Below are 26214 nucleotides of genomic sequence, written 5' to 3' on the forward strand. Positions count from 1 at the left end.
TTCACTTTAGAGCCCTCAGTCTCTGCCAGCTTCAAGGAACTACTGGATCCTCTCTGTTATCCACCTACTGGGGTAAACTGCACTTCCAAGACTTTTGCTTAAAATTTTCTGTTTTGAGCTTTAAAGCTGACTTTGTAGCACTGCTTTGGGAATTCCATGAACAAAACCCAGCTCCTCTCATCTACACCCTTGGTGAAAGCTTCAACACCATTTCCTTTTGGCCTCGACTGTTTAAGATAGTTTCCCTTTCTTCTTTTCTTAATTCATCCCATTTATGTATTATCTAAGGCTGCCAGAAAAGTAGAACAGAAAAGGAAATCAGATGAAATGAAAATGTCCACTGCCCAGCTTATCTTAACTTTATGGAACAAAAACTAGGATCATAGGATTTAGTTAACCCATCCATTTGTTTGACAGATATTTATTGAGCACTTTAGGTGCACCAGACAATTCTAGCGAAGATGTAGTAATGAGCACAAGAGACCACAATCCTGCCCTCGTGAGGCTTACATTCCAGGGCAAGTGTTCAGGATCATCTGAGTTTCAACCCTGATAGATCATTAGCAAAAGTAAATGAACGTTGAGTTAGGAGTCAGAATATGCTTTATCATGTTAAGGAACCACTGTCGTTTAACATTCGGACAATTTAGTGCTGGGTTACAAACTAGTTTGGTGAGGGTGAGAAATCAATGGTACAAACCTAAAGTCTGGATTAGGAAAATTTTGGGTATTTTAATTCTCTAGAAAGTATTTCCTCTTCATTGCATCTGTGAAACAGGCTTTCCGACCCATCTTGGGAGATTATACTGTTCTCACAACCGGTGAACATTTCTCACCTCCTGCCTTCGTGCTTCCCTGTCTCTATTTCAGTCTCATCCAAGAAATATTTCTTATTTTGAATTTCACATTTCAGAAGTCATTTTGCATCTAACTTTAGTATATCTGGGGTATAAAATTTTCTAATAAAAATGTATTTTCTAGATTTCCCATTTGTGGGTGGGATTTTTACTTTAATTTTATCTTATTTCGGTTTCAATTTTGTTTTACAATTTCAGCATCAGCCACAGAAATGACCACTTTACCTGGTAATGTTATTTTCTTTCTTGCTTTGTGACTCATCTATGTATTGCCTTGCATACAGTTAGGGTTGAATATATTCCTTGAATGAAATGGTAAATTGACCAGATAGTAATTGCGCACCTTCCGTACTTAGGACACAGTATGTCCAGTTTGCTCCCTCCCTCCTGGGTGCAACAGCAGGTCTCTGAAATCAAGTTATAGTCACACGAGCTTAATTCATATTCTCATCAGGGTTCACACATTTGGGTATTCAGTGAGTTAATATTTTGTAACAGTCACAGAACTTCAGGTATCTCAAGCAAAACTCTTTCACTAATCTGCATTTTCAGAAACTAGTAGAGTACACATCTCCCACGTGTGTTTCACAGTGGAGTCCTCCACTCCATTGGTAAGCAAATTTTAAAAAAGAATTTGTGTGGACAAATAAGTTGGGGAAATACCATATCCATCTCTTGAAGTTTCATGGTCTTTTAGCACATTAAAGTCTCTGACAAGTCCTGCAGTAAGGGATCTTTTGTTAACTTGTCTTAACCCAATGTTTCTCAAACTTCCTTGACCACTGAGACCTTCTGAGTGAAAATGTAGCGTCACAGGATTTAGAGCCAGAGAACCTGGAATTATGTTCTGGCTCCAGACTTAACCAATAGGGTGACAACGGGCAAGTCCCCTTTCTTCTCAGAGCCTCGGTTTCCTCATCTGTAGAACAGGAGGATGAAAATAGTCGCCTGAGAGTTTGTCCTGGGGACTGAGTGGCATACACATGTGCAAGCACAAAGTGATGGCAGCTTGGTAGCCACATTCCTGAGGGACGCATGTGCTGCCACCTGCCCAGACCTGCCTGGCTCTGTAATGTAAGCAACTCACATGTCCTTTGTGCACTCCCCTCTCCTGGACACTCTGGAGATCATCTTAGGACTTGAGTTGGTCACTATATGGCTAAGTAAGTCGGAGAAATACTATCTTAACTCAACTCAAGTCGACTCGACTCAAGTTTTCTCTGAACTGGAAACAGTTATGAAAGTAGCCCATGGTCCATATTTCCAAAATCTCAGAGCCCTCCACCAGGCTTAGTAGAAACTGACCTCTAAGGAAAAGGAGACAATGAAACAAACTTCCCTCTTTGTGGTTGGATTGTGAGAATCCGCCTCCAGCTCTTTTAGGAAAGGACGAGTGTGATATGGCACCATCCAGTGTAACATTTTTCCAAGAGCTGGAAAAAACCTTAGAGATTGTTCTAGACATGAAGCCACAAGCGGGCAGCCCATGGGCCAGTTTTGACCCATGGATGGGTTTTGATTCAGACAAGAGAGTTTTGCCTAGGTGACGTTCAATTTTTTTTTAATTTCACATTTTAAAAATGAGAGATTTCATATAAAAGTCCAGATTTCAAGTTTCGACGGAAAAACCAAAGGATGGGAAATACTAGCATGAATTTTGGCAGGGCACCAACTGTCTAGAGTTGATCAGGGAAGGGCTCCCCTTTATTTGGGCATGTACTGTCTGGTTTCCTCGTGGCCCATGCCAACTAGTTCTGGGCCTGGAGGCATCTCCATTTGGCTGCTTGGTGCTTCTCAAACTTTAATGTGCATATAAGTCACCTGGAGATCTTGTTAAAATGCAGGTTCTGATTCAGGAAGTCTGGGGTGGGTCCTGAGAGTCTCATTTCTAACAAAGTGGTGCAGATGCTGCTGGTCCATGGACTGCCCTTCAGATGCAGCAGCTGAAGCTCAGAGATGCAAAGGGACTTGTCCAAGCTCACATGCTTGGTTACCCAAAGAGCAGAGTCTAGAACCCGGGTCTCTTGGGTCCCAGACCCATGTACCAACTTCCCCATTATTTGTTCTCTTAGCTTAATGAAACACAGAATAAGAAATCAAATAGGAACAGAACATAATCAAATATGAACATGGCTGGGGCATAATTTGAAAACAGTGATTTTTTTAAAACTTCTTTACCAACAAACTTGATTGACATGAATGGTATTTAATTACAATTTTCTTTAATTTGTAGGAACTGTTTGACAGTTCCTACCTCAGTTTCAGCCACAAAGTTGGTCCTTACACCCTATTACAAGTTTTCTCTTGATTTGTCCTCTTCGTACCTATCTAAGGGGTATTGCTGTGTTGAAGTCCTACCTAGATAGTACAATTTTACTGTTTGTCCAGGAATCACTTGGCTGAATTAATCCCTTGGAAAATTGACTAGAAGCCAGCAATAGATGAGGAGGGCCTCTACGCAGCCAAGTTGAGGTCCCAACATTCAAGCCCAAGTAAAGCATTGAATACACACGGGCATGTTCCACCGAGCCTGTTGTTCTTACTTTCTATGCACTCATAACAATTGGCCGTCTAGTCTCCCTACTGACTGTGTATTATGAGAGACTACAGATTGGGGAGGGGGTGAGGAACTGGGAGGGGTAGACCTCATACAAAAGCCACATATACAATGGCAGGAAATGCTAACAGATAGTCTGACAGCTGCAGAAGTGTTCAGAAACCCATTAAATGTCACCACACTTTCTAAATGTGGTGACATGGAGCAAAAATGCCCACTGACCTCAATATCCTTTGAGACCCCTCTCTATGACAACCCTGAACAAAAACGTTTTTTTCCTAATGAGCTTGAATCATGGAGGTTAAAATATTATCAATAGCTTTTGTTTAAAAGGACAGGGAAGTGTTTCATTTCAAGAAAGTTTTAATTTATAACATTCACATGTTTTTAATTTGGGTACTTTACCTTTTACTCAGGAGGGTGGAAAATAACTAGTCCTCACACTTGAATTTTCCAACAAGGAAGCCTGATAGATGAGATCATAGGAAAGGCAGAACTGTGTATAATCAGAAAATAAATACTGACTGTCCTGTTTATGTGTCATATTCAGGCATGATTTCCACTTTGGCAGAAGTGACTCCTTCACCCGGTAATGCCCTCTGCTGACTGCAAATGTAGGCAAATGGGACAACAAGATCACCTCTGTCATGCCACCAGGGCCAAGACTAGACAGCTTTGGGGATGGTGTGCTGTCAGATTGTCATTGTCCATGAGCAGAGCACCTAGTCTGGGCCAGACCTCGTGCCAAGCAGGAGGTAGTGTGGGGGCAGTGAGGAAGATAGAGAGGGGATCTCCCTGGCCAGGTCAGACCACCAGTCGTAGGTTCTCATAGCATCACACATCTCTCCTTCATTGTTCTTGTCACAACTGCAGTTTTACAGAGCAGGAACCATATCTGATTTGTTGGTTGTTTTGCTCTAGCATCTAGCACCGCGCCTGCCACAGAGTAGATGAATGAATCAAGATTTGATTAAGTAAAGGAAGTGTATGGTTTCTACACCCCAGGAACAGAGAAAAGAAAACAAGTTAACTATAAGACAATTATTTTTGCCATTTGCCAGGTTTTGACCAATTGCCTTTTCTTATTTCCAGAATCTTTGAGTATTGCTGTAGCCACTTCAACAGGTAATTTTGATGTTATTTTGGGTTCCATTCATCTTGCTTGCTATAAATGTTTTTATTTGATTTTTCAATGAGCTCATTAAACAACTATTTATGCCCTGAGCAAATGTTTAGATTGTTTAGAGTTTTTAAGTATGCTTGTATTGACCTGACTCACAAAAGCAACCTCTAGGTCCCCTGATGGTGAGTGAATTCTAGGCAACCCAGCTAAATGCATGGGCCAAGGGCAAAATTAGTTCAGCCAGTTCAGCCAAACATAAGCAATGAGTCATTCACTGGACTGACTGACAGTCTAACCATCCATGGGGAGAGTTTCTCCTGGAGACCAACCACCATGTGGGTGCTGCCAGAATGGTGGAGTGTCAAGCTATGGCTTTTACTGACCCTCCCTGACATTCAACCAGTATTCAGTGAGGATGGCTCTGTGCTGAGGCGGTAAGGGATGCAGAGTGGATCAAGGTAATACGTAGCTCTCCTCTTGTACCATAGATTTTGAGTGACGCTGGTTGGAATTATCCAAGGAGTTCCTGATATTACTCAGGTTCAAGAACTCTACAAATAGAGTATTGGAGGTTTATTTTAGGGGAGAGGACAGTAAAGAGGGTGCTCTCCCCTACTCTAGGTGCTGAAGCAATCAAGAAATCAAATATGAGAGTCAACACCAAAATATGGCCTTTATTACTGATAAAGCTAGGTTGGAGGACAATGCTAAGTACAAGAGAAAAATGGACTTGCCATTCTCTCTTTTCCCTCAGTCTAGATCTTGGGACAGCCCACCTAGGGAAAGTTCCAGTCTGCAGAGCTCACCCTTTCCTGGGTCAGCGCCTCCCATCCATTTGAGGAAAGGAGGGAGGGCCAGGGAAAGCATGTCCCCCATTTACAGAATCCTTGTTAGATGGGCCCCATACAGTGGGGAAACTTGGACCAATGAGTGTTGCCCTTTGTCTAGGTAATCTCCACCTCCAAGGGGAGAAGTGAAGGGTGGGCAAGAGGAGTGAAGACCCGAGGAGCAGAAGGGCAGCCTGGAGGCAATGGAGGATCTGGAGATACCCTGCCATATCCCCAGCTGGGAAAGCAGGAAGACAGGACAAGGCAGTCACCCTGATCTATGATGGCCAGCTTCATGTCTCCTGTGTCTTATAGAAACATGTGTGTCTGATATGGCTGTCTTATTGCTGCCTTGTTATTTTGTTCATCTGCAGCTTCAATCTCAACTGCTGTGACCTCCATACCAGGTAAAACACTGTCTACTGTCCCATTAAGTGCCTCTTCTTGGAGGTCCACTTATCGGTCTAGGCTGTTCCATGAAAATGTTGTCCCCAACACAGCCTCAGTAAAAACAGAAACCGAGGAGTCCTCGTCACTGGCATTGAAGTTTCTTCTTCTCTTTTTCTGTAGATATCTCTCCAACCTCAGCAGAGGCAATCTCTCCATCTGGTAAAGGTTCTCTTATTGTCCTGTCTAAATTAATGAGACCAGCTTCTCACTTGTCATGTTCTATTTAGAAAATGAGCCTACTCCATGACCATTTTGACTAGAAAGTAAACCTCAGTAAGAAGACACATGGAAGTATCCTTTCTCTCATTTTCTCATTTTTAAGTGCCCTATTTTCTTTGCTCATACACAGGTGTATCTTCAACCTCAGCAGAAGTGGACACCCCCTCCGGTAATGTTTTCTGCCTGTCACATTTCTTAGGTTAAATATAATCAACTCTCCTTCTTTCTGTTGGACGAATGAACATCTGTACTGAATAATTTGTCTATGGTATAAGCCCCAATGTAAACAGAAGTCCCAGCATCCTTTCACAGAATTTAAGGTTCACGTTCTCTTTATTCATCCATAGACACAGGACTGGTCCCTCCACTAGGAACACCTTCTGCGTGTAGCGCTAGTCTTAATCAGATGTGCCCAAGGGAGGTGCGGGCTGGGGGCCCACACTTCCACCTGCTTGGCTCTGTGTGTTACATTTCAGGTGATGTTTTGACTCATCTAGCACACCCAGTGCACGTGCTAGAGAACTGGGTTGTGCTAGTCTTGGTTCTATCCATTTGCTCTTCCATTTTCTACCACACGGCTGTTCAAACCACAACATTCCATTCTCCTTTTAGCTGACATTTGAGTTTGGTCCTTCTTTGTTTGCAGATACAATTCTCACTTCAGGCGAAGAGCCTTCTTCACCAGGTATGCTCTCTGCTCCTTGCAGTAATCCCGATTAGCAACTTTCTGAGAAATTCCCGGCCCAGCAAGAATTTACACACCGAGAGTAAACATTTCCTGTTTCCCCAGGAGAGGTCAAGGGAGAAGAGAGAAGAGGAGAGGTCAGGGAGGCCAGCTCAGCCCTCCTGAGTCAACTCCAGGGAAGCTCCAGGCTACTCCCCCAGGAGTGGCTGTGATTCTGAACACAGTGAAGGCAGATGTGGGCACAGGATAAATAGGATAAAATAGCATCAAATGTCAACCCTGGAGGATACCTTAGACATGACCTACACCCACAATTCTCAGATATTAATGTGCAAGCGAACAGCCTGGAGAACTTGTTAAAAAGCAGATTTGGATTCAGGGGCTCCAGGAGGAGCCTGAATTCTGCATTTCCCACAAGCTCCCATGTGATGACCACGCTGCTAGTCATGGGCCACATTTGAGGAGTAAGGCACTAAACCACTGCCCTTGTTTTGTAGGAAAACGAGGCCCAGAGAAAGAGGACAATTGCTTAAGGTCACTGTCTTAGTCAGCTAGGGCTGACATAACAAAATACCAAAGATTGTGTGACTTCAACAACAGAAATTTATTTTCTCACAGCTCTGGAGACTGGAAGTCCAAGATCAAGGTGCCAGTAGGATCAGTGGTGAGGGCTCTTCCCTTGATTTGGAGACGGCCACCTTCTCATTGTGTGCTCACAGGGCCTTTCCTTAGTGTGTGTACACTAGTAAAGAGAGAGAAAGAGAGCGCCCTGGTGTCTCTTCTTATAAGGATACTAATCCTATAGGATCGGAGCCCTCCCTTATGACCTCAGGCCCCATCTCCAAAAACAGCCACATTGGGGGTTAGGGCTTCAATACGCGAATTTTGAGGGGGCACAATTCAGTCCATAATAGTCACAGAGCTGGAGCAAGGCAAAGTTGGGGCTCTTGGCTCCTGTCCAAGGTCCTTTCTACTCTCAGGCTTTGCTGACGAGTCTACCTGTGTGACTCCTTCAAACCCATCTGACAATGATCCCTTCAGTAACAAGGCCTTTGCTTTCTTCTATTTCATTTATTTTCTTTGTTTTCAAGTCCTGATTATTTTGAAGATGTGTGGGGTCAAACTCAGTGAAACCAAAGTTTAGGACATTCTTTCCACTTACATTTAGTTATTGTTTTCCTCTCTCCCTCCCTCCCTATCTCCCTTCCTCCCTTCATCCCTCATTCCTCACTTCCTTCTTTCCCTGCCCCACCATGACTCCACTTTTGGCAGAAGATTTCTTGTCCTGTACTTCCTGTTGGCTCTTGACATTGCACAAGGCAAGCTTTTCTTTGTAGCCCTGGTTGATGGTAACACACATATTGTGTGGCACTCACACATTTTACTTCCTTTAGGAAAGCACGACAACTAAAATCACTTCCTGCCTCTTGGAGTGTGAGGACGGATGTGATGGCCATTAAACCATTATCTTCCTTCCCACTGATCCCTGATTCACTCCATCGAGCCCAGAGTGAATGTGACTCCCACATCTTATGCTCCTGACAAGCAGAGTGGTGCAGAAAGAGTGTATACCTTGGGGGCCTCACAGGTTTGAACTGTGGATACCTGGGCATGTTACACAAGCCCTCCCAGTCTCTGCTTCTCCATCTCTAAAATAGTGATAGTATTTACCTGGCCCAGTTGTAAGGATTAGAGATGTAAATTATATGACACATTGTAGATGCCCAAAATGGGAATTGTTGTTAATCTACCTTGCGAAAAGCCAACTTCTCATTCACAATTTTACCCCTGAATATGTAACTCCACACAATAAATAAGCAGGGTTGATTCTCCTATAGGCAGCTTATGGAACAATCTTGTTTTCGTAAACTTATAGTCTACAGCATAAAATTTCAGTGAAGTCAAATTTTAAGCCTTTCTTTTAACTGGGAAAAACATTTTTTTTTGGCAGCCACAGATCTGATTTCAACAAAAGTGACACCATCACCTGGTAATGATCATATCCTGTTGCCAGATTACAGTAGTTTAATTTTGCAGTAATTTATACAACCATACTCAATCATAAAGGTCGTTGTTACTTTTCCCACTTGCTTCCCTCTGTACATTATCTTATGGAATTAGACCTCTCAGGTATGATCTTGCTCTTCTCTAGAAAATATTTCTGAGGAATCTGACTTGATTTTCTTCATTTCATTCTCAGCCCCTATAAAAATTTTTCCCATAAAATCTAATGCTTTCATATTCTTCCTTTGAAAAATTCAGCGTATGTGTAAAGCTTCTTTATTGACCATTTAATAAATTATTTTATTTTTGGAGAATAAACAGGACACAACACCACTTGTTACATTTTGATGCCAAGAAAACAAAACTTAACAAACAGTATTTCTGCACCCAAATCAAAGTAGAGACTTAAACAAAAGCATTAATGTCTAAAATTAGAGAAAACGGAGCCGGCCCCGTGGCCGAGGGGTTAAGTTCGCGCGCTCTGCTTCGGCGGCCCAGGGTTTCGTTGGTTCGGATCCTGAGCACAGACATGGCACTGCTCATCAGGCCACGGTGAGGTGGCATCCCACATGCCACAACTAGAAGGACCCACAACTAAAATATACAACTATGTACTGGGGGGATTTGGGGAGAAAAAGCAGAAAGAAAAAAGAAGATTGGCAACAGTTGTTAGCTCAGGTGCCAATCTTTAAAAAAATAAATAAAATAGAATAAATTAGAGAAAAGGTTTGATTCTTTTTCAGCTTTGAATATAAATATGTGACTTTGAGGGTTCAGATTTTTTAAGGTCAGTTTTTCTTTTTTACAGTTACCATTTCAGTCCGTGAGGAAATGGTCCCTTTACCTGGTAATTTTTCTTTCTAAGCACTAAAATTATCATATTGTTATTAATACTGTTAGGATCATATTTCTTCTTCATTCAAATTCCCTACTGTTTACAGAAAACTTCTAAGAGTTTACAGGTATATATGTGCAGACACAGATGTGTGTGCACACCACACACACCTTTGTGGGTAGGAAGCCTCAAATTCACCTTCCAAGACCTCACTCTGAAGATATTTGCCTTTATTCACAGTTTAAACTGTTGCTTCCAGTGTCACAGCAACAAATTAGATGAGGAGATAGAGACCATCCTAGACCAGGATGCTGCAGTCGTGAGAAGCTGAAGCCAGCGGTGTTTATTAACGTTCACTAAGCATCTTCCATGTGCCAACCAGTGCAGGAAATTGAAAAGCAGTCACAAGTGACCAATTTATGTGAAGACAAATCGTTTTACACACATCTGTGGGTGTGGCACCACCAACATAATATTGGTTTTATTTTTTTTTTACTATTTTTACTTCTTAAGTCACCTTTTTTGAAGTATAATTATATACAATAAATTGCACAGATCTATGAGTTTTGTCTAATGTATACAACTGTGTGACCACCACCACGATCAGGATAGAAAGCATTTCCATCACCCCAGAAAGTTCGCTCATGCCCGTTTGTAGTAAATCCCTCCCACCTCCCCCAGCAGCCACTGCTCTGCTTCTGTCACTGTAGTTTAGATTTGTTTTTCTAGAATCTCATATAAATGGAATCAAATAATATGTGCTCTTTTCTGTCTGCCTTCTTTTGCTTAATAAATTGTTTTTGAGATATCTCCATGTGGTTCCATATACTGGTAATCTGTTCCTTTGCTTGCTTAGTAATATTCCATTGTGGGGATATACTACAATTTATTTACCCATTTTCCTGTGGATGGAAATTTGGATTGTTTCCAGTTTTTGTTTATTGCTGAGAATTCTCCTATGTACAAATCTTTTTTTATTGAGTTTATAATGGTTTACATCAATGTGAGATTTCAGTTGTACATTATTTCTTGACTGTCCCCACACAGGTTATCCCCTTCACCCCCTGTGACCTTCCCGACCCCCCTGCCCCTGGTAACCACTGAACTGTTTTCTTTGTTCACGTATTTGTTCATATTCCACATATGAATGAAATCATCTGGTGTTTGTCTTTCTCAGTCTGGCTTATTTTACTTAGCATAATTCCCTCTAGGTCCTTCCATGTTGTTGCAAATGGGACGATATTGTCTTTTTTCTTAGCTGAGTAGTATTCCATTGTACATATATATATACCACATCTTCTTTAGCCAATCATCAGTCAGTGGGAACTTGGATTGTTTCCATGTCTTGGCTATTGTGAATAGTGTTGTGATGAACATAGGGGTGCATATGTCACTTTGGATCGTTGATTTCAAGTTGTTTGGGTAGATACCCAGTAGTGGGATAGCTGGGTCATATGGTATTTCTACTTTTAGTTTTTTGAGGAATCTCCATACTGTTTTCCATAATGGCTGCACCAGTTTGCATTCCCACCAGCAGTGTGTGAGTGTTCACTTTTCTCCACATCCTCTTCAACATTTGTTGTTTTTTGTCTTGGTAAATATAGCCATTCTGACTAGTGTAAGGTGATATCTCATTGTAGTTTTGATTTGGATTTCCCTAATGATTAGTGATGAGCATCTTTTCATGTGTCTGTTGGCCATCTGTATATCTTTCTTTGAAAAATGTCTGTTCATATCCTCTGCCCCTTTTTTGACCAGGTTGTTTTGTTTTTTGTTGAGTTGCATGAGTTCTTTATATACTTTGGATATCAACTCCTTGTCTGATAAATGATTTTCAAATATTTTCTCCCAGTTGGTGGGCTATCTTTCCATTTTGTTGATGATTTCCTTTGCTTTGAAGAAGCTTTTTAGTCTGATGTACTCCCATTTGTTAACTTTTTCTTTTGTTTCTCTGACCCCAGTAGACGCAGTATTCAAAAAGATGTGGCTAAGACCAATGTCAAAGAGTGTCCTACCTATATTTTCTTCTAGGATTTTTATGGTTTCAGTTCTTACGTTCAAATCTTTAATCCATTTAGAGCTAATTTTTGTGTATGGTGCAAGATAATAATCTACTTTCATTCTTTTGTATGTGGCTGTCCAGTTTCCCCAACACCATTTATTGAAGAGACTTTCCTTTCTCCATTGTATGTTCTTGGCTCCTTTGTCAAAGATTAACTGTCCATAGATGTGTGGTTTTATTTCTGGGCTTTCTATTCTGATCCATTGATGTGTTTTTGTGCCACTTGTCTATTTTTATACCAGTACCATGCTGTTTTGATTACTATAGCTTAGCTTTGTAGTGTGTTTTGAAGACAGGGATTGTGATGCCTCCAGCTTTGTTCTTTTTTCTCAGGATTGCTTTGGCTATTTGGGGTCTTTTGTTGTTCCATATAAATTTTTGGATTCTTTGCTCCATTTCTATGAAGAATGTCATTGGGATTCTGATTGGGATTGCATTTAATCTGTAGATTGCTTTAGGTAGTATGGACATGTTGACTATGTTTATTCTTCCAACCCATGAACATGGAATATTTTCCCGTTTCTTTATGTCTTCTTCAATTTCTTTCAATAATGTCTTATAGTTTTCAGTGTACAGGTCTTATCCTCTTTGGTTAAGTTTATTCCTAGCTATTTTATTCTTTTCGGTGCAATTGTAAATGGGATTGTATTCTTAATTTCTTTTTCTGCTAGTCCATTGTTATTGTATAGGAGTGCAACTGATTTTTAAAAATGATTTTGTACCCTGCAACTTTGCTGTAGTTGTTGATTATTTCTAGTAGTTTTCTGGTGGATTCTTTAGGGTTTTCTATATATAGAATCACATCATCTGCAAATAATGAAAATTTCACTTCTTCCTTTCCAATTTGAATTCCTTTTATTTCTCTTTCTTGCCTAATTGCTCTGGCCAAAACCTCCAGTACTATGTTGAATAGGAGTGGCGAGAGTGGGCATCCTTGTCTTGTTCTGGTTCTCAGAGGGATGGCGTTCAGTTTCTCACCATTAAGTATGATGTTGGCTATGGGTTTGTCATATATGACCTTTATTACTTTGAGGTACTTTTCTTCAATATCCATTTTACTGAGAGTTTTTATCATAAATGGATGTTGGATCTTGTCAAATGCTTTCTCCGCATCTATTGAGATGATCATGTGATTTTCATTCCTCATTTCATTGATTAGTGTATCACATTGATTGATTTGTGGATGTTGAACCATCCCTGTGTCCCTGTAATGAATCCCACTTGATCGTTGCATATGATTCTTTTAATATATTGCTGTGTTCAGTTTGCCAATATTTTGTTGAGGATTTTTGCATCTAAGTTCACCAGTGATCTTGGCCTGTAGTTTTCCTTCTTCATGTTGTCCTTGTCTGGTTTTGGTATCAGGGTAATGTTGGCTTTAAAGAATGTGTTAGGAAGCGTTCCATCTTTTTCAATTTTTCTGAGTAGTTTGAGAAGGATAGGTACTAAATCTTCTTTGACTGTTTAGTAGAATTCTCCAGAGAAGCTATCTGGCCCTGGACTTTATTTTTTGGGAGGTTTTTGATTACTATTTCAATCTCTGTACTTGTGATCGGTCTACTCAGATTCTCTGTTTCTTCCGGATTCAGTTTTGGGATGTTGTATGAGTCTAGGAATTCATCCATTTCTTCTAGGTTATCAAATTTGTGGGCATATAGTTTTTCATAGTATTCTCTTATAATCCCTTGTACTTCTGCAGTATCTGTTGTAATTTCTCCTATTTCAATTCTAATTTTATGTTTTTGTTGATTGCTGAGAATTCTGCTATGTACAACTCTTTCTGTGGACATGTGTTTTCATTTACTTGAATAAACACCTAGGAATGGAATAGCTAGGTTACATAATGTAGGGTTTTTTATTATTGAGATTAATTGACGTATAACATTATATTAGTTTCAGGTATACAATATTTGTATATGTTATGAAATGATCACCACAATTAATCTAGTTAACATCTGTCACCATACATAGTTACAATGATTTTTTCTTGCGATGGGACTTTTTAAGATCTACTCTCTTAGTAGCTTTTTAGTACGTAATACAGTATTATTAACTATGGTCACCCTGCTGTGCATTATATCCCCAGGACTTATTTATTTTATAACTGGAAGTTTGTACCTATAATAGAGTTTTTACAGTTAAAATGTTGGCTTTTATTCATCAAGAGTAAAAGAAATTTCATTGGATAGATTTTGTTTGATGAGTCAGGGCAGTGTCTCGCTTTAGAACAGTCGTCTTCCAAAGATTTGGGGGTTTGCCTGGTTTTGTTTTTTCTTTTGGTTCTTAGTATTTTCGTTTAAAGATTAAGTTCTTAGGTATCTGAGAAATTAGGCTGCCCATAATGGCCATTCCTTGAGGGTTTCAGTTAACGAAGGTTTTACTTTTTATGAAAGACTGAGCGTAACTGAGTGTGGAGGAAGGGAGGATTAGAGAGAAAGAAAGAAAAAGAGAGAGAGGAACGGTAGGTGGAGGGAGGGAGAGAAAGAGACACAGAGAACAATAAAACCAGACAGCACTCATTCCAGTGTTATTTTTTTGTGTCGCAAATACCCAGTGACGCCCTGAGATGCGATGGGCGGTGGGGACCTGATGTCGAGCTCTTCCCACCTGATGGAGTCTCCCTCTTGCTCCTGCAGACCGGCCCCTGCGCCTGGCTGGCGGGCACAGTGGCTGCGAGGGCCGGGTGGAGGTCCGGCACCAGGGTGTGTGGGGGACAGTGTGCGACGACCACTGGAACATGAAGAACGCCCGCGTCGTGTGCCGCCTCCTGGGCTGCGGCCGCGCGCTGGGCGCCCCGGGGCGCAGCCACTTCGGCCCGGGCCGAGGGCCCATCCTGCTGGACGACGTGCGCTGCGCGGGCACCGAGGACACGCTGGAGCGCTGCGCCCACCTGGGCTGGGCGCGACACAACTGCCGCCACGGGGAGGACGCGGGCGTGATCTGCGCAGGTACCCGGCTGCCCCTCGATGCCCCCCGGCCCTGTGTCCCCCAACCTCCCTCCCTTCTTTTCTCTCCAAGCATTCCTAAGGTCAAAATTCACCACCCCAAGGAATATCACGTTAGCCAAAGGGCCAGATTCTAGGATAGCAAGGACATAGTTGTTATACAAACGTTGTGGCAAATATTTTTATGGTACAGGTTTGGGGGTTCATTAATCAGTTTTGTCTAATTCCAACTGAGGGCAATACTTGTTCCAAAATATAGCTGAAAGATTATGAGGTCAAAGGAAGGAGTGACAGTGTAATAAAATGAGTCAGGACGTAGAACTTGCTGTTATCCATCAGACTGCAATTTTTGTCCCCTTTTCAATCACTAACAAGGGAATCAAGGGACAGTCCTTAACCTGGCCCTCAGAAGTCAGAACCCTACAGTGTCCAGGTTCCCCTTGTGTCCCTTTCATCCCAGATTTGGCCTATACCTTTCCTGGAATATTTTTTATTTTTACCCACTATCTGTCCTGTCATTTTGACTTCCATAGGTTGACCCCCTTCTATGTAGAGTAGTACTTCCTTATATTTGTCCTAAATTTACCTACATAAATCTCCAAGAGTTAAGGAATTCTAACATCCAGTGAACAAGTCTGAGATCACCGTGTCTGTTCCATTCTTAGTTTTTTACAGTTTAATTAGTGGAATCATTGCTGTTGCTTTTACCTTTATGTGGGAGTTACTCTTGTGTCGCATAGAAATGGGACCCAAATAGAAAAGCTATCAGAGTCCCTTTAAGACAAATATTAATCCTGAAGAAGCCACGTACTATGAGTCTGTCTGGGTGGTGAGGTTCTTATCTTCCAGATTCTCACATATATCGTGTCTATTCGCAGCTCCATCCATTCCTCATGCTCTTGGCGGGGGGGGGGGGGGTCCACTGTAAATGGTATTCATTTCCAGTTCGTGAATTATATACCAAGGGATTTCCTTTTCATGGGGTACGATCCTTTTCATTGGGTACAGTGTCCAAAGGACCAGTGGTCTGGGGCCAAGAGAGAATCCGGCTGGGCGTGCTTCCTGGCCTGGGCACTGGCCCTACGTTACTGTCCTGCCTTCCTTCTGGGTTGGGGAGGCCTTTGATAGCCACAAACTGCATATTTATTTCCCAGCCTGAGGTTCCACAAATGTCGTGTGCGTGGTAAGAGACACCAGCCAGAGGTCATACATGTGATAGTGTTTACAACCTGCAAAGCCGCCTATTTTCTATTCTCTTGCTCCAGCAGGTCCTGGTGTTGATGACATCTGTATTCTCAACGCTACTGCACACACGCCAGAATCCCTCCCTCAGCCCATCAGGAGGCCCTGGGCTCTCCTTTCCTTTGCGTTGCCCTGGAGTCTTTTAATGTCATGTGCTCCAGCTTTAATAGCTGAATCAAATGAGCCCATTTCCCTGCAGTTCATGTCTACTGCTGGCTACATCATCCTCTTCCAGTGTTTCTACACGCTGACATTTGCTTTTCATCATTCTCCCCTCACCAGGTCCAGCTGACTCTGTCGTACCCAAGGACAATGGTAAAGTCTTCACCCCTTCTGGGACTACGGAAAGGGCGAGTTAAGAGAGTAGCTGTCTAGAGAAGAAATAGGGTGTGGGGAGGAGTGGGGGACCAGCTTCTGTGCCTCCATTGAGATCTCTGTGTCTCCATCCACTCACTGGGCTTTACAAGGTTGGAGAAGAAGCCCCTTTACACCCTTCCCCTTCACTTCCACTCTCTTTCCAACCTACCTCTCATATGAAAGCCCTGATAGATACCTCTTCAGGCTCAGGTGTTCTCAACATGTGAAATGAGCTGTCCTTTAACTCCTTAGCTGAGGCTCTGACTCACGGTCCATGGGACATGTGCTGTGGGTAGGAGTCCCCATGGATATGGTGTGACTTTTGGAAAAGGGAGGATATAAATAAAGTCAATGAAAGTCAAGTCAAGGGTGGAGGGTGATGAGAGCTGAGCCAGCCCCAACCCGGGGCACTGTCCATGGTGTTTTCATAAAGTAAACATACACCCACACCCCTGACCTACACGTCCAGTGTACCAGGTTCTCTTTGTGAGGATCTCCTCCATTCTCCCCCTTCTGCAGCCCAGCTCTCCTGCTTACCTCACCTCTTCCAAGTCATCATTGACCGCGGCTATCTCCGAAGGCTGGGCTACTCTTCGTGGGACATCCACTTAAATGATAAGCTGTGTCGCCCCCAAGTCACAGGGCGCTACCTGATCTTCAACATTCCCTATGGCCACTGTGGCACCGTAAGAAAGGTAAGAAACCGACAAGGTGGTCATACTCTTCTGTAGATGGAGGCCAAAGAGATTGGTTTGGAAAAGTCAGCTGCCTGTTAAAAACCTGGATAGGGACAGAAGAAAGGCACAAGCATGACTTTGTTTCTGAGTTTGATGAGACCTGGAGCAGCTCACTAATTTGTCTGACACTTTCCTTCCTTTTGGGAATTTGGGATACATACTGAGTTTGGAATACATAGTAACAAGTGTTGAGGGCTGCTGGACTGATGGATGGGTAAATGGATGGATGGATGGATGGTATTCTCATAGCTCCAAAATCAAAGCATTTTTCACAACATGCTTCTTTATTCAGTGTTAGCACACATCTACCATGTCCAGGCTGTGGCGCTGGGCGTAGGGGAGGACAGATGATCTGTCTGTCTGTCTGACTGCTATATATCTAACCATGTTGCTAGCTATATTTCCCAACTAGAAAGCAAGTATCTAGGGCATTTATATATAATGAAATGAAAATGCTTAGTTCATTTTCCTTAACCACCTGCTTATTTCACAAAAATGATGTCATTTAAGTTGGTAGGAAACAAGTATACCAAAGATATAGGAAGAGTGTATAACCATGACATCATTTTTCTCAGTACAATTTAACAATGTAACATTTTCCAAAACAAGATCCCGTGCTATTCCTCTGTTCTTTGGCATCCATGTTTAGGCACACACAGAAAACACTTGGCATTGTTGGACATTGCATTCATTCAAACAGTCTACCTGATATCAAATAACCACTTCAACTCCACACTTCGCATTTTGTCCACTTGGTTGTGCAGACCATGGTCATTCTTATCCTTTTTGCTCTGAAATTTAAGTTTTTACCTCAGAGATTTCTGTCCCAGGAGCCATGCTGGAAACCCCCTTGTATCTGGAAAGCGGGCAGCCCCTGGAAGCTTCTGGGCCATCAGAGAGGACACTCAGATATCCTCTCTGGCCCTGGCTGGCCCAGCTCCCCCAGCAAGCCTAGTGTGCTGACCACAGTGCTGGGGCCAGAGGACACAGCAGGTCAGGAACTACTTTGAGTGACTGCCTGTCCCAGGCCATCCCCATTGAAAACACTGCCTCAGAAAGGTCATATTTCAGTCAGTGAACAAGCAACCCTCTAGGTGCTGATGGCACAGCAGCCAAAAGACAGACAAGGCCCCTGCTCTGTGGCTCCTATGAAGAAAGGGAGACAGACACTGAACAAAGGCACAAATGAGAAGCGTTTTATAGAGAAAAGGTTAAGAAGACAATAAAACAGGGGAGGGGATAGGAAAGGATTTGGGGTAGAAGGAAGGCCACTGTGAATAGAGCAGTCAAGGAGCTGAGACCTGAATGAGGAGATGGAGCCAGTAGAGATGGACAGGAGCACTCCATGCGAGAGGTCAGCCAGCAGAGGCCCAAGGCAGCAACAAGCTTGGAGGGCTCGAGGAGGAGACTGGCGGCCTGTGAGGACCAGAGGCCCAAGGTCAGATTGGAAGGGGGAAGATCATGTGGTCATGGAGTTTAGTTTTTCTTCCAAGCTGTACATTCTCAATGAGTGTCACATGGAAGAAAGATATTGGTTTTTAGGGGCAAAAAAGAAAGATCTTTCTTTATGGATAAAGCACAGAGATACACACAAAACATCTATAGCATGTTTGTTGTACAAAAATTTCATAATGGGGGCTAGAAGGGGGCGGGATGAATAGGAAAGAAAATGCATAAAAAGGCTGCTTAGGACGGCCATAACGGAAAAAGTTTGAGAAGCACTGGTCTAAGCTGACAGGGCAGTCCTTGGAGGGCACCAAGGCAGAATGTCACAGGATCTGAATCACACAAGCGAGGCTTCCTTGAACAAGTACCCACGGGCAGGCTAACTCTCTGGGCTACAGGAGGGAGACTGCCAGAGGCAGAGGCCCCCTGCTCATCAGCACCCCTTTAGCCCCTTCAAGTCATGAAGGAGCAAGCTAAGAGCAAAGGTCAGCAGGGCTGGGTCCACAGCTCATGAGGAACCAGAACTGCTCTGGGGTCAAGAGCAGGGAGGAGCCAGAAGAGAGGATGAGAGCTGCAGTCAGGGGTGGTCTGTGGTTGCCTGAGAGCACCATGGGCTGAGGGAGTGGAGTGTGTGGAGGAATTTGGCAGCCAGCATTGGCCTCCCACCCCACCTTGTATACCACAGTTTGGCCCTCACAGGAGGGAGAAGGGAGTCCAAGCTCACACACCAGGGGCTGCCTGCATGTACTCCAAACTCCAAGAAGCACGGACATAAGGTCACCCCATTATGGCATTAGGTATCACAGAAGTCTGGCCCAAGGCCTCCTGCCCTCCAGCTTGTCAGAGGGTGTGAAGAAGAGGTCTCTGCTTGTGAAGGAAGGTGACTGTTAGGGAGCTGGGATCACTAGCCACCAGCTCTCCTCTCATCCTCCCAGGAAAGCCTCGGTGCCCTCAGCTACTCCAACTCCATCAGAGGCCGAATACAGGGCCACCCTGGCCGAGTCATTGTGCGGCACAAGGTGCCTCAGCTGAAGTTCATCTGCAGGGTGGACGGCCCATCTGCGGTTGAAATCATTCCTGGGGCTGATGTCCCAAGGGAAGGTGCCAGCTATGATGTGTCCATATCGTTCCTCGAGTTACCCATGTCCCAGCATGTGGGGAGCATGGGGCCATACTACGCCAGCCAGAGGAAAGAGGTCTTCCTCCAGGCCACACTCCACAGCCCGGATCCCAGCCTCAGGCTCTTTGTGGACACCTGTGTGGCTTCTCCAGATCCCCATGATTTCACAGCTGTCAAGTACGATTTGATCCGGCAAGGGTAAGGAAAATGGAAGGCCCTCTCGGGTTGACTGTTATATTCCTGTGGCATTCCTTTGGGGGACTTGTGGCTTCTCAACTGGAAGTCTTAAATCATAACATTGTGTGAAAGAGTCCTGCCCCAGAGGCAGAGTTGGGGCTCTCACCAGCCCTCTGATCCCAGTTGGGACAAATAGTTATAGGAAGTCTGGACAACTTCCCTTGAATTCCCACAGAGTCCTGGGCAGAGCCCTTGCTGTCCCATCCCACCCTTTCATACCCAAGCCTCCCTTACCTTTGAGTTTTATGACTTTATTACACTTCCCATTGGTAGTTCAGGCCCTCAGGGCATTTGGCCTACATTGATGGGCTGGTGGTTTATCCCAGGCTAAACTCTTATAGTGGTGAGATTTATTCTGGCTCCTTTGGTTAAACAAAGGATTTGCCAACCTGGAACTTTGGCAAGTTGTTTGCCTTTATAGTTCCCTTGTCACCAGACAAGGGCAGAATGCTTATGGATGGGCAATTGGCAACCAGTGCAAAAACAACAGAAACCCATCATTTACTGATGGTGGTGAGAGCCACACAAGAAGCATCATTGTGGTACCTGTTCCCAAAAGCCAGAGGAGGGGCAAGACAAAGCACCTTCCACAGGTGGTATGAGCTATGATGTGAGAGTGCACAGATGTGGCACTAAACTGCACTGAGTTGCAGGGTGAGAAAACTCTCCCTTTCAATTCTCCATACAAATATATCAAGGAAAGAGGCACAGTTTGGTACAAGTTTTTTCTTCTACTTGCTTTAGATTTACTTTGCTCTTCTATCTCTAGTTTCCTAGGTGGAGGCTTAGATTATTGATTTTAGATCTTTTTTCTTTTCTAATACATGCATTTTAATGCTACACATTTCCCTCTAAACACAGCTTTACCTGCATCCCACAAATTTTGGTAAATTGTGTATTCATTTTCACTTAGTTTAAAATATTTTTAAATTTCTCTTGAGACTTTTTCTTTGGGCTATGGGTTACCTAGAAGTGTATTGTTTAATTTCCAAATATTTACAAATTTTTCAGCCACCTTTCTGTGATTAGTTTCTAGTTTAATTCCATTGTGATCTGAGGATATATTTTCTGTGATTTCTGTTCTTTTAAATTTGTTAAGGTGTGGTTTATGGTCCAGAATGTGGTCTATCTCAGTGAATGTTCCATGTGGGCTTGAGAAGAATGTATTCTGCTATTGTTGGATGGAGTGTTCTATAAATGTCAATTAGGTTTAGCTGATTGATAGTGCTATTTAGGTCATCTCTGTCCTTTCTGATTTTATGCCTGCTGGATCTGTCAATTAATGATAGAGGACTGTTGAAATCTCCAACTGTAGTGATGGATTTGTGGATTTCTCTTTGCAGTTCTCAGTTTTTGCCTCATATATTTAGACGCTCTGTTAGGTGCATATACTTAAAGATTGTTATGTCTTTGTTATTATATACCCTCTTCATCCCTAATAATTATCCTGGCTCTGAAGTCTGTTTTGTCTGAAATTAATGTAGCTATTCCAGCTTTCTTTTGATTAGTATTGGAATAGTAAATCTTTCTCTATCCCTTTACTTTTAACTTATCTATGTCTTTTATCTTTAAAGTGTATTTCTTATAGACAACATATAGTTGGGTCTTGGTTTTGTTTCTTGTTTTTTTAATCTACTCTGGCAGTCTCTGTCTTTAAATTGGTATATTTAGACCATTCACATTTAAAGTGACTAAGAATGCAGTTGGATTAAAACCTACCATCTTCGTAACTGTTTTCTACTTGTTGCATTTGTTCTTTGTTTCTAACTCTCTTTTTGTTGCCTTCTCTGGTTTTAATAGAGCATTTTATATGCTGGTTTTAATTGAGCACTTTATATTATTCCATTTTATATCCTCTCTTGATGTATCAGTTATACTTCTTTCCTTAACTTTTTCAGTGATTGCACTAGGGTTTACAAAATATATTTTAAAATAATCTAAGTTCACCTTCAAATAATACAACCACCACCTTTAATCTCCCCTTTTGACAAAACAGAGTAGGCTTCTGAAGGCCACAGCTCTAACTAGAATGTAATTACCTTGTTTTGTTTTTATTTTTATTTTAGAGTTTCCTTCTATTTCTAGCCAGGAATAGTGTTTCTTCCACTCACGGTATTATTATAAAGTTTCTTTATAAAAGAAAGAGTGGGTAGTGTGAAGAACTCCATTTGGAATTCAGAGGTTTGGGTCCAAGCCTGATTATTTGAGTCAGAGTGAATTCCTACCATGCTTTAAGTTAATCCTTTTGGCCTGGGGTTTTCTTCCCATCAGGTGCATCAAAGACAATACCTATGTTAACCTGCACTCCAGCCAGAAGAACACGGCCCAGTTCAAGTTCAATGCCTTCAGCTTTCTCAACAGCTACAATGTGGTCTATCTGCAATGTAAGGTCGCTGTGTGCAAAGCAGGGGACCACTCCTCTCGCTGCTCCCAGGGCTGCGCAGGGCGGAGTGAGAGGGATGCAGGCCCCATGGAGACCATGGAAGAACAGACTGAGCATTTCCAAATGGTGGGCCCACTGGAAATCCACAAAAGAACTGAGCAGAGCAAGACTCTTGTGTGATTTGTGTGATTTCTCCAATTTCCACATTAATCTGTTAGAAATCAGAAGCTGTCTGTTTCTTTTCAGTGAAGTAATAAGTTTGACAAAGTTGTCTATTTAGAGACAGGATAAAAGAAATAGCCAAAGAGGTTCTCTCTGAGGTTTGTTGCTAAATAAGTCTCGACTACTAAGTTTCTAAGGCAATCACTCTCTTTGCAGGCTGGAAATGCATTTTCTAATCTTCACTATCAAGAACTGGATCATTGTCTTAAACTCCACAAAATGTTAACAGAGCTCTCTCTCTATACCACATTTCTAACTTAATTTTTTTAAATTGACTCTGTAGTGTTCAGATGCTAGTAGATGGGTGTTTTTTGTTTCTGTCCCTCTGGTGGTATGAGAATTTGTTTTTAGATCTTGCCAAGAGTCTTATAAAAATAAATTAAATACCTGTCAGAAAGCCACTGCTCTTTTTTCTTTTAACTCTAATAAATGGTCAGTTAAATCAAACAAGTCATTTATTCATTTACTCACAGTCATTTACACCAAACAAGCTTTGTTTGTCTGTTTCAAAGGGAAGAAATTGGACCCTGGCTTTGTTGGGTTGGGTTACAGCTTGCAAATGAAGAGTCTGAAACGTAATCACAGGAACCACTTGTGTCTGCTTTCTGAGCTACCATGATCTCAGTCTGTTTCCCAGACCCTCAAAGCATTTTAGGAAAGCTGAAAAGTACACAAGGAAAGATTAGCATATTCCTACTTCCTCCCCAAAATGAGGGCAGCACCCACTTTATCTAATCTCTTTTTATCTTAACCGAGAGCGGCCTGTGCTAAGCTCAGTAACCTCAAAATTGTCTCCAAAGAGACAGACTTGAACATAGATAGTAGCAATATTTAAACTGAGTCCTCAACTCAAAGAAATTGTTCCTGTCTTTGTCAAGAAATAGCGTGTACAAGATAAGAATACAGTATTGTTAAGTCCCCAGGGAGTGGGGCAGTGTTTGGTGGAGACTGGGAGCCAGCCCTGCAGTCCTGAGAGACGAAAATCTGACAACCCAGGGACAGGCATTGCCTCCCAAGGGGAGCATCTCAGTTTCATTACAAACATGTCATTCACTGACAATGGTCTTAGTAAAAATGTGATACTGACCTTTGTTTTTATGAAGTTCCCTGCTTCTGCATAGTAGAAATTGATGAAATGCAATTATTGGTCAGTTGGGTGAAGACGGCATCTTTAAATCAAAAGTTCGGGCCGGCCTGGTGGCACAGCGGTTAAGTTCGCAGGCTCCGCTTCCCGGCGGCCCAGGGTTTGCCGGTTCGGATCCCGGGTGCGGACACAGCACCGTTTGGCACACCATGCTGTGGTAGCCATCCCACATAGAAACTAGAGGAAGATGGGCACGATGTTAGCTCAGGGTCAGTCTTCCTCAGTGAAAAGAGGAGGACTGGCAGTAGTTAGCTCAGGGCTAATCTTCCTCAAAAAAAAAAAAATTCTAAATCAAAAGTTAATCATTTGAAACTGAGTAGCTTCATCTTCAATCACATGAAAAAATGATTTTAGCATCTGGTGTTTATTTCATGCAAGTAGTTCAAATAAATAAAGGAGTTTTTCCAAGCAACTATGAGCTGATAGTTTCTACTTTCACAAGTTCATTGGCCCATTAACTGTACCCATCCATGAAGAGGTAGGAGGCTAAACAGCTTGCAAAATCTAGCATTTTATGAATTTTAACAAATCCGTAATGTGAAAAGTGTTGATGATGACAGGACTGGAATTTTAAGAATAAATTACGGTCCAATGAACTTCCAGATCAGGTTCTCTGGGTGTAGTTCAACAGGTGGGAGCCCGGAAGCTGCCCTTTCTGAAAACACTCCAGGTGATTCTTAGGAATGCTGACGTTTGAAAGCCATGGCCACTGTTCAGCATCCCATGCCCCATAGATCAAAATGCACTTAACCGGGAGACACCCGGAAACACCAATGGTCTAGAGAAAAAAGCCCCAAGAGAAGCCTGCTCTCTCTAGCCAAAGGATCAGCAAAGGGGCAGCCTAGCAAGACAGCAAATTTTTAGACAATAACTGCCCAGCTCCAAACACTGTGGGTAAAACTGCAGCCCCAGCCCCAGGCAGCCAGCAAAGGTAAAGTGGGGAGCCTAGACTTCCACTCGCCCCTAGCACTCCTTACATCCCCCCTTGCCTCCCCAGGGTGATGTCAGAGAAGGCAGAATGGGGAGCTGGGACTTTCATCACCTCTGGGCAGTAAGCAGGGCCTCCTCTGCGAGGAGTGGAAATCAGTTGGGGAGACTGGACCTCCACCCCCTCCCGCAGGTCCCAGGCAGCCCTTTGAGTCTGCTCTGGGGTGGTGTCAGAGGAGGCCTAGTAGAGAGCCTGGGCTTGTACCCACCCAGACAGAGGTGAGGAGGAGGTGACTCCACCTTCCTGGGAGGAGGGCAGCAAAGCCACGTGGGTAGCCTGGGTTCTACCCTGCTCAGCAGTAATGAGGTGACCCTCGTCATCTTGACTGTACACGCTGGTATTCCATTGTCCATCCTTTGTTTTTAGCCTTCCTCAAACACTTTGTTAAGCACATCTCTTGAATACAGCATAGAGTCTGAAAATCCTGCTCTTTGAAGAGGCTCTGATGTGATACCCAGATCTCTCTCAGATGGAGTCACTCATTCTTCAAGCTGCTGGGAGTGTTGGCTCTCAGCTCCACTACTTTCCCAGAATTTCCCTCAGCTCAAGACATCTGCCTTGTCCAAATTCACAGCCTTTATCCAATGACTGGTCAATAGAGGCACATAAAGGTCTGAGCACCATGCCTCAATGTGGGGCATCTCTAAAGGGCGAGCCCAGGATCCCCGGGGATTGGCTGGGCCTTTTACTCTAGCTGCTTCATAGTTCATCAACTCCCCCTGCCCAGTCCTGCTTCCCTCACTCCTCACAGGCTTGATCCTGAGCGCACTCCCTGGGAATCTTCCTGTACCCAAACCTCTGTGTCAGAGCTTGTTTCCCAGGAACCCGACTCGTGACTGAATAAATATTGTCGGGTGTGGGCTGAGGAAGCAGATTCTAAAATGAGACTTGCGGGCTGGCCATGAGGACTCAGCATTGGCGGCAAGTGGAATACAGATAGCCCCTGACTACAACTCACTCTCTCATTTAATCCTCATAACACTCCCAGGGGCTCAGCAGCTGTTACCATCCCTATTTTAAGTTGTGAAGATCAAGGCTGAAGGCGACCTGGCCAATGTAACCCACCAGGTAAGTAGGAGGAACTAACACCCAGGCCACTAACTCCAGATCTAGGACCTTTAATCACTTCACTGTAGTTTTCCTAGAGACAAAAACTTACCGATATTATGTATTATTATATACTGGTAATGCATTGGTATAGCTCAATCGCTCCACTACAAAGGGTTTTTTGATTTATGGTGATAGGATTTTACCCTCTCTAGTGAATCCATATTTATAATTCTTAGTATTACACTATTGTGCCTGATGTGCCTCTGAATAATCCCCTTGCATGGCCACCAGCAGACGTTCAGTCAGTTCCTGACAGAGGGATGGCTGAAGGGCTGGTGACCAGATAGCTAAGGGCTGTTTTTAAGTACTGCATTTGATTTGCCCATTCCAATAGTGTCTTAAGTGTTTTCACATTAGGTTAGAAAAGAACTTGGCGGTAGTTCCATTTAGGTTATACGGACGGGCAAATGCAGAGGAGACTCAAACGCATGGCCACTTGGGGAAGTACTGTGTTGGAAGATCTACATGGAAATATTAAAAAGAAAATGGAGCAGATCTGTTTTGATTTGGAGCTGGAAATCAGTCAGGCCCCTAAGGACTTGTTCCATGAGGACAGAGATGCTGGTACCTCTATGTGTTCCCCCCAGCCTACTGTGTACTCAGCATGTGTGGACAGGAGTGACAGAGAACACCTTGGGCCTTCAGAAAGATGGCTGCCTGTTTA

The 26214-nt window shown here is 43.1% G+C and overlaps 1 protein-coding gene across 41 annotated transcripts in view; it reads left to right on the forward strand.

The window, feature by feature from the left end:
* The window catches only part of LOC124235350 (deleted in malignant brain tumors 1 protein-like), a 116741-nt gene extending 94034 nt beyond the window's left edge, over positions 1-22707 (forward strand). For 21 of the 41 annotated variants that reach the window (XM_046653116.1, XM_046653127.1, XM_046653117.1 and 18 more), the window contains 14 exons: positions 1056-1085; positions 3965-4003; positions 4507-4539; positions 5739-5771; positions 5935-5973; positions 6164-6202; positions 6680-6718; positions 8670-8708; positions 9531-9569; positions 14256-14567; positions 16089-16121; positions 16683-16858; positions 19282-19664; positions 21975-22707. In XM_046653116.1, coding sequence (XP_046509072.1) covers positions 1056-1085; positions 3965-4003; positions 4507-4539; positions 5739-5771; positions 5935-5973; positions 6164-6202; positions 6680-6718; positions 8670-8708; positions 9531-9569; positions 14256-14567; positions 16089-16121; positions 16683-16858; positions 19282-19664; positions 21975-22266 — 1526 coding nt within the window. In that variant the 3' untranslated portion in view covers positions 22267-22707. Of the gene's footprint in view, positions 1-1055; positions 1086-3964; positions 4004-4506; positions 4540-5738; positions 5974-6163; positions 6203-6679; positions 6719-8669; positions 8709-9530; positions 9570-14255; positions 14568-16088; positions 16122-16682; positions 16859-19281; positions 19665-21974 lie in introns of those variants that run through there. The other 20 variants (XM_046653130.1, XM_046653142.1, XM_046653124.1 and 17 more) reach the window with 19 other exon arrangements.
* Positions 22708-26214: the final 3507 nt, after the last annotated feature.

This window comes from Equus quagga, chromosome 2, assembly GCF_021613505.1.
Source record: "Equus quagga isolate Etosha38 chromosome 2, UCLA_HA_Equagga_1.0, whole genome shotgun sequence".
Classification (NCBI taxonomy): Eukaryota; Metazoa; Chordata; class Mammalia; order Perissodactyla; family Equidae; genus Equus; species Equus quagga.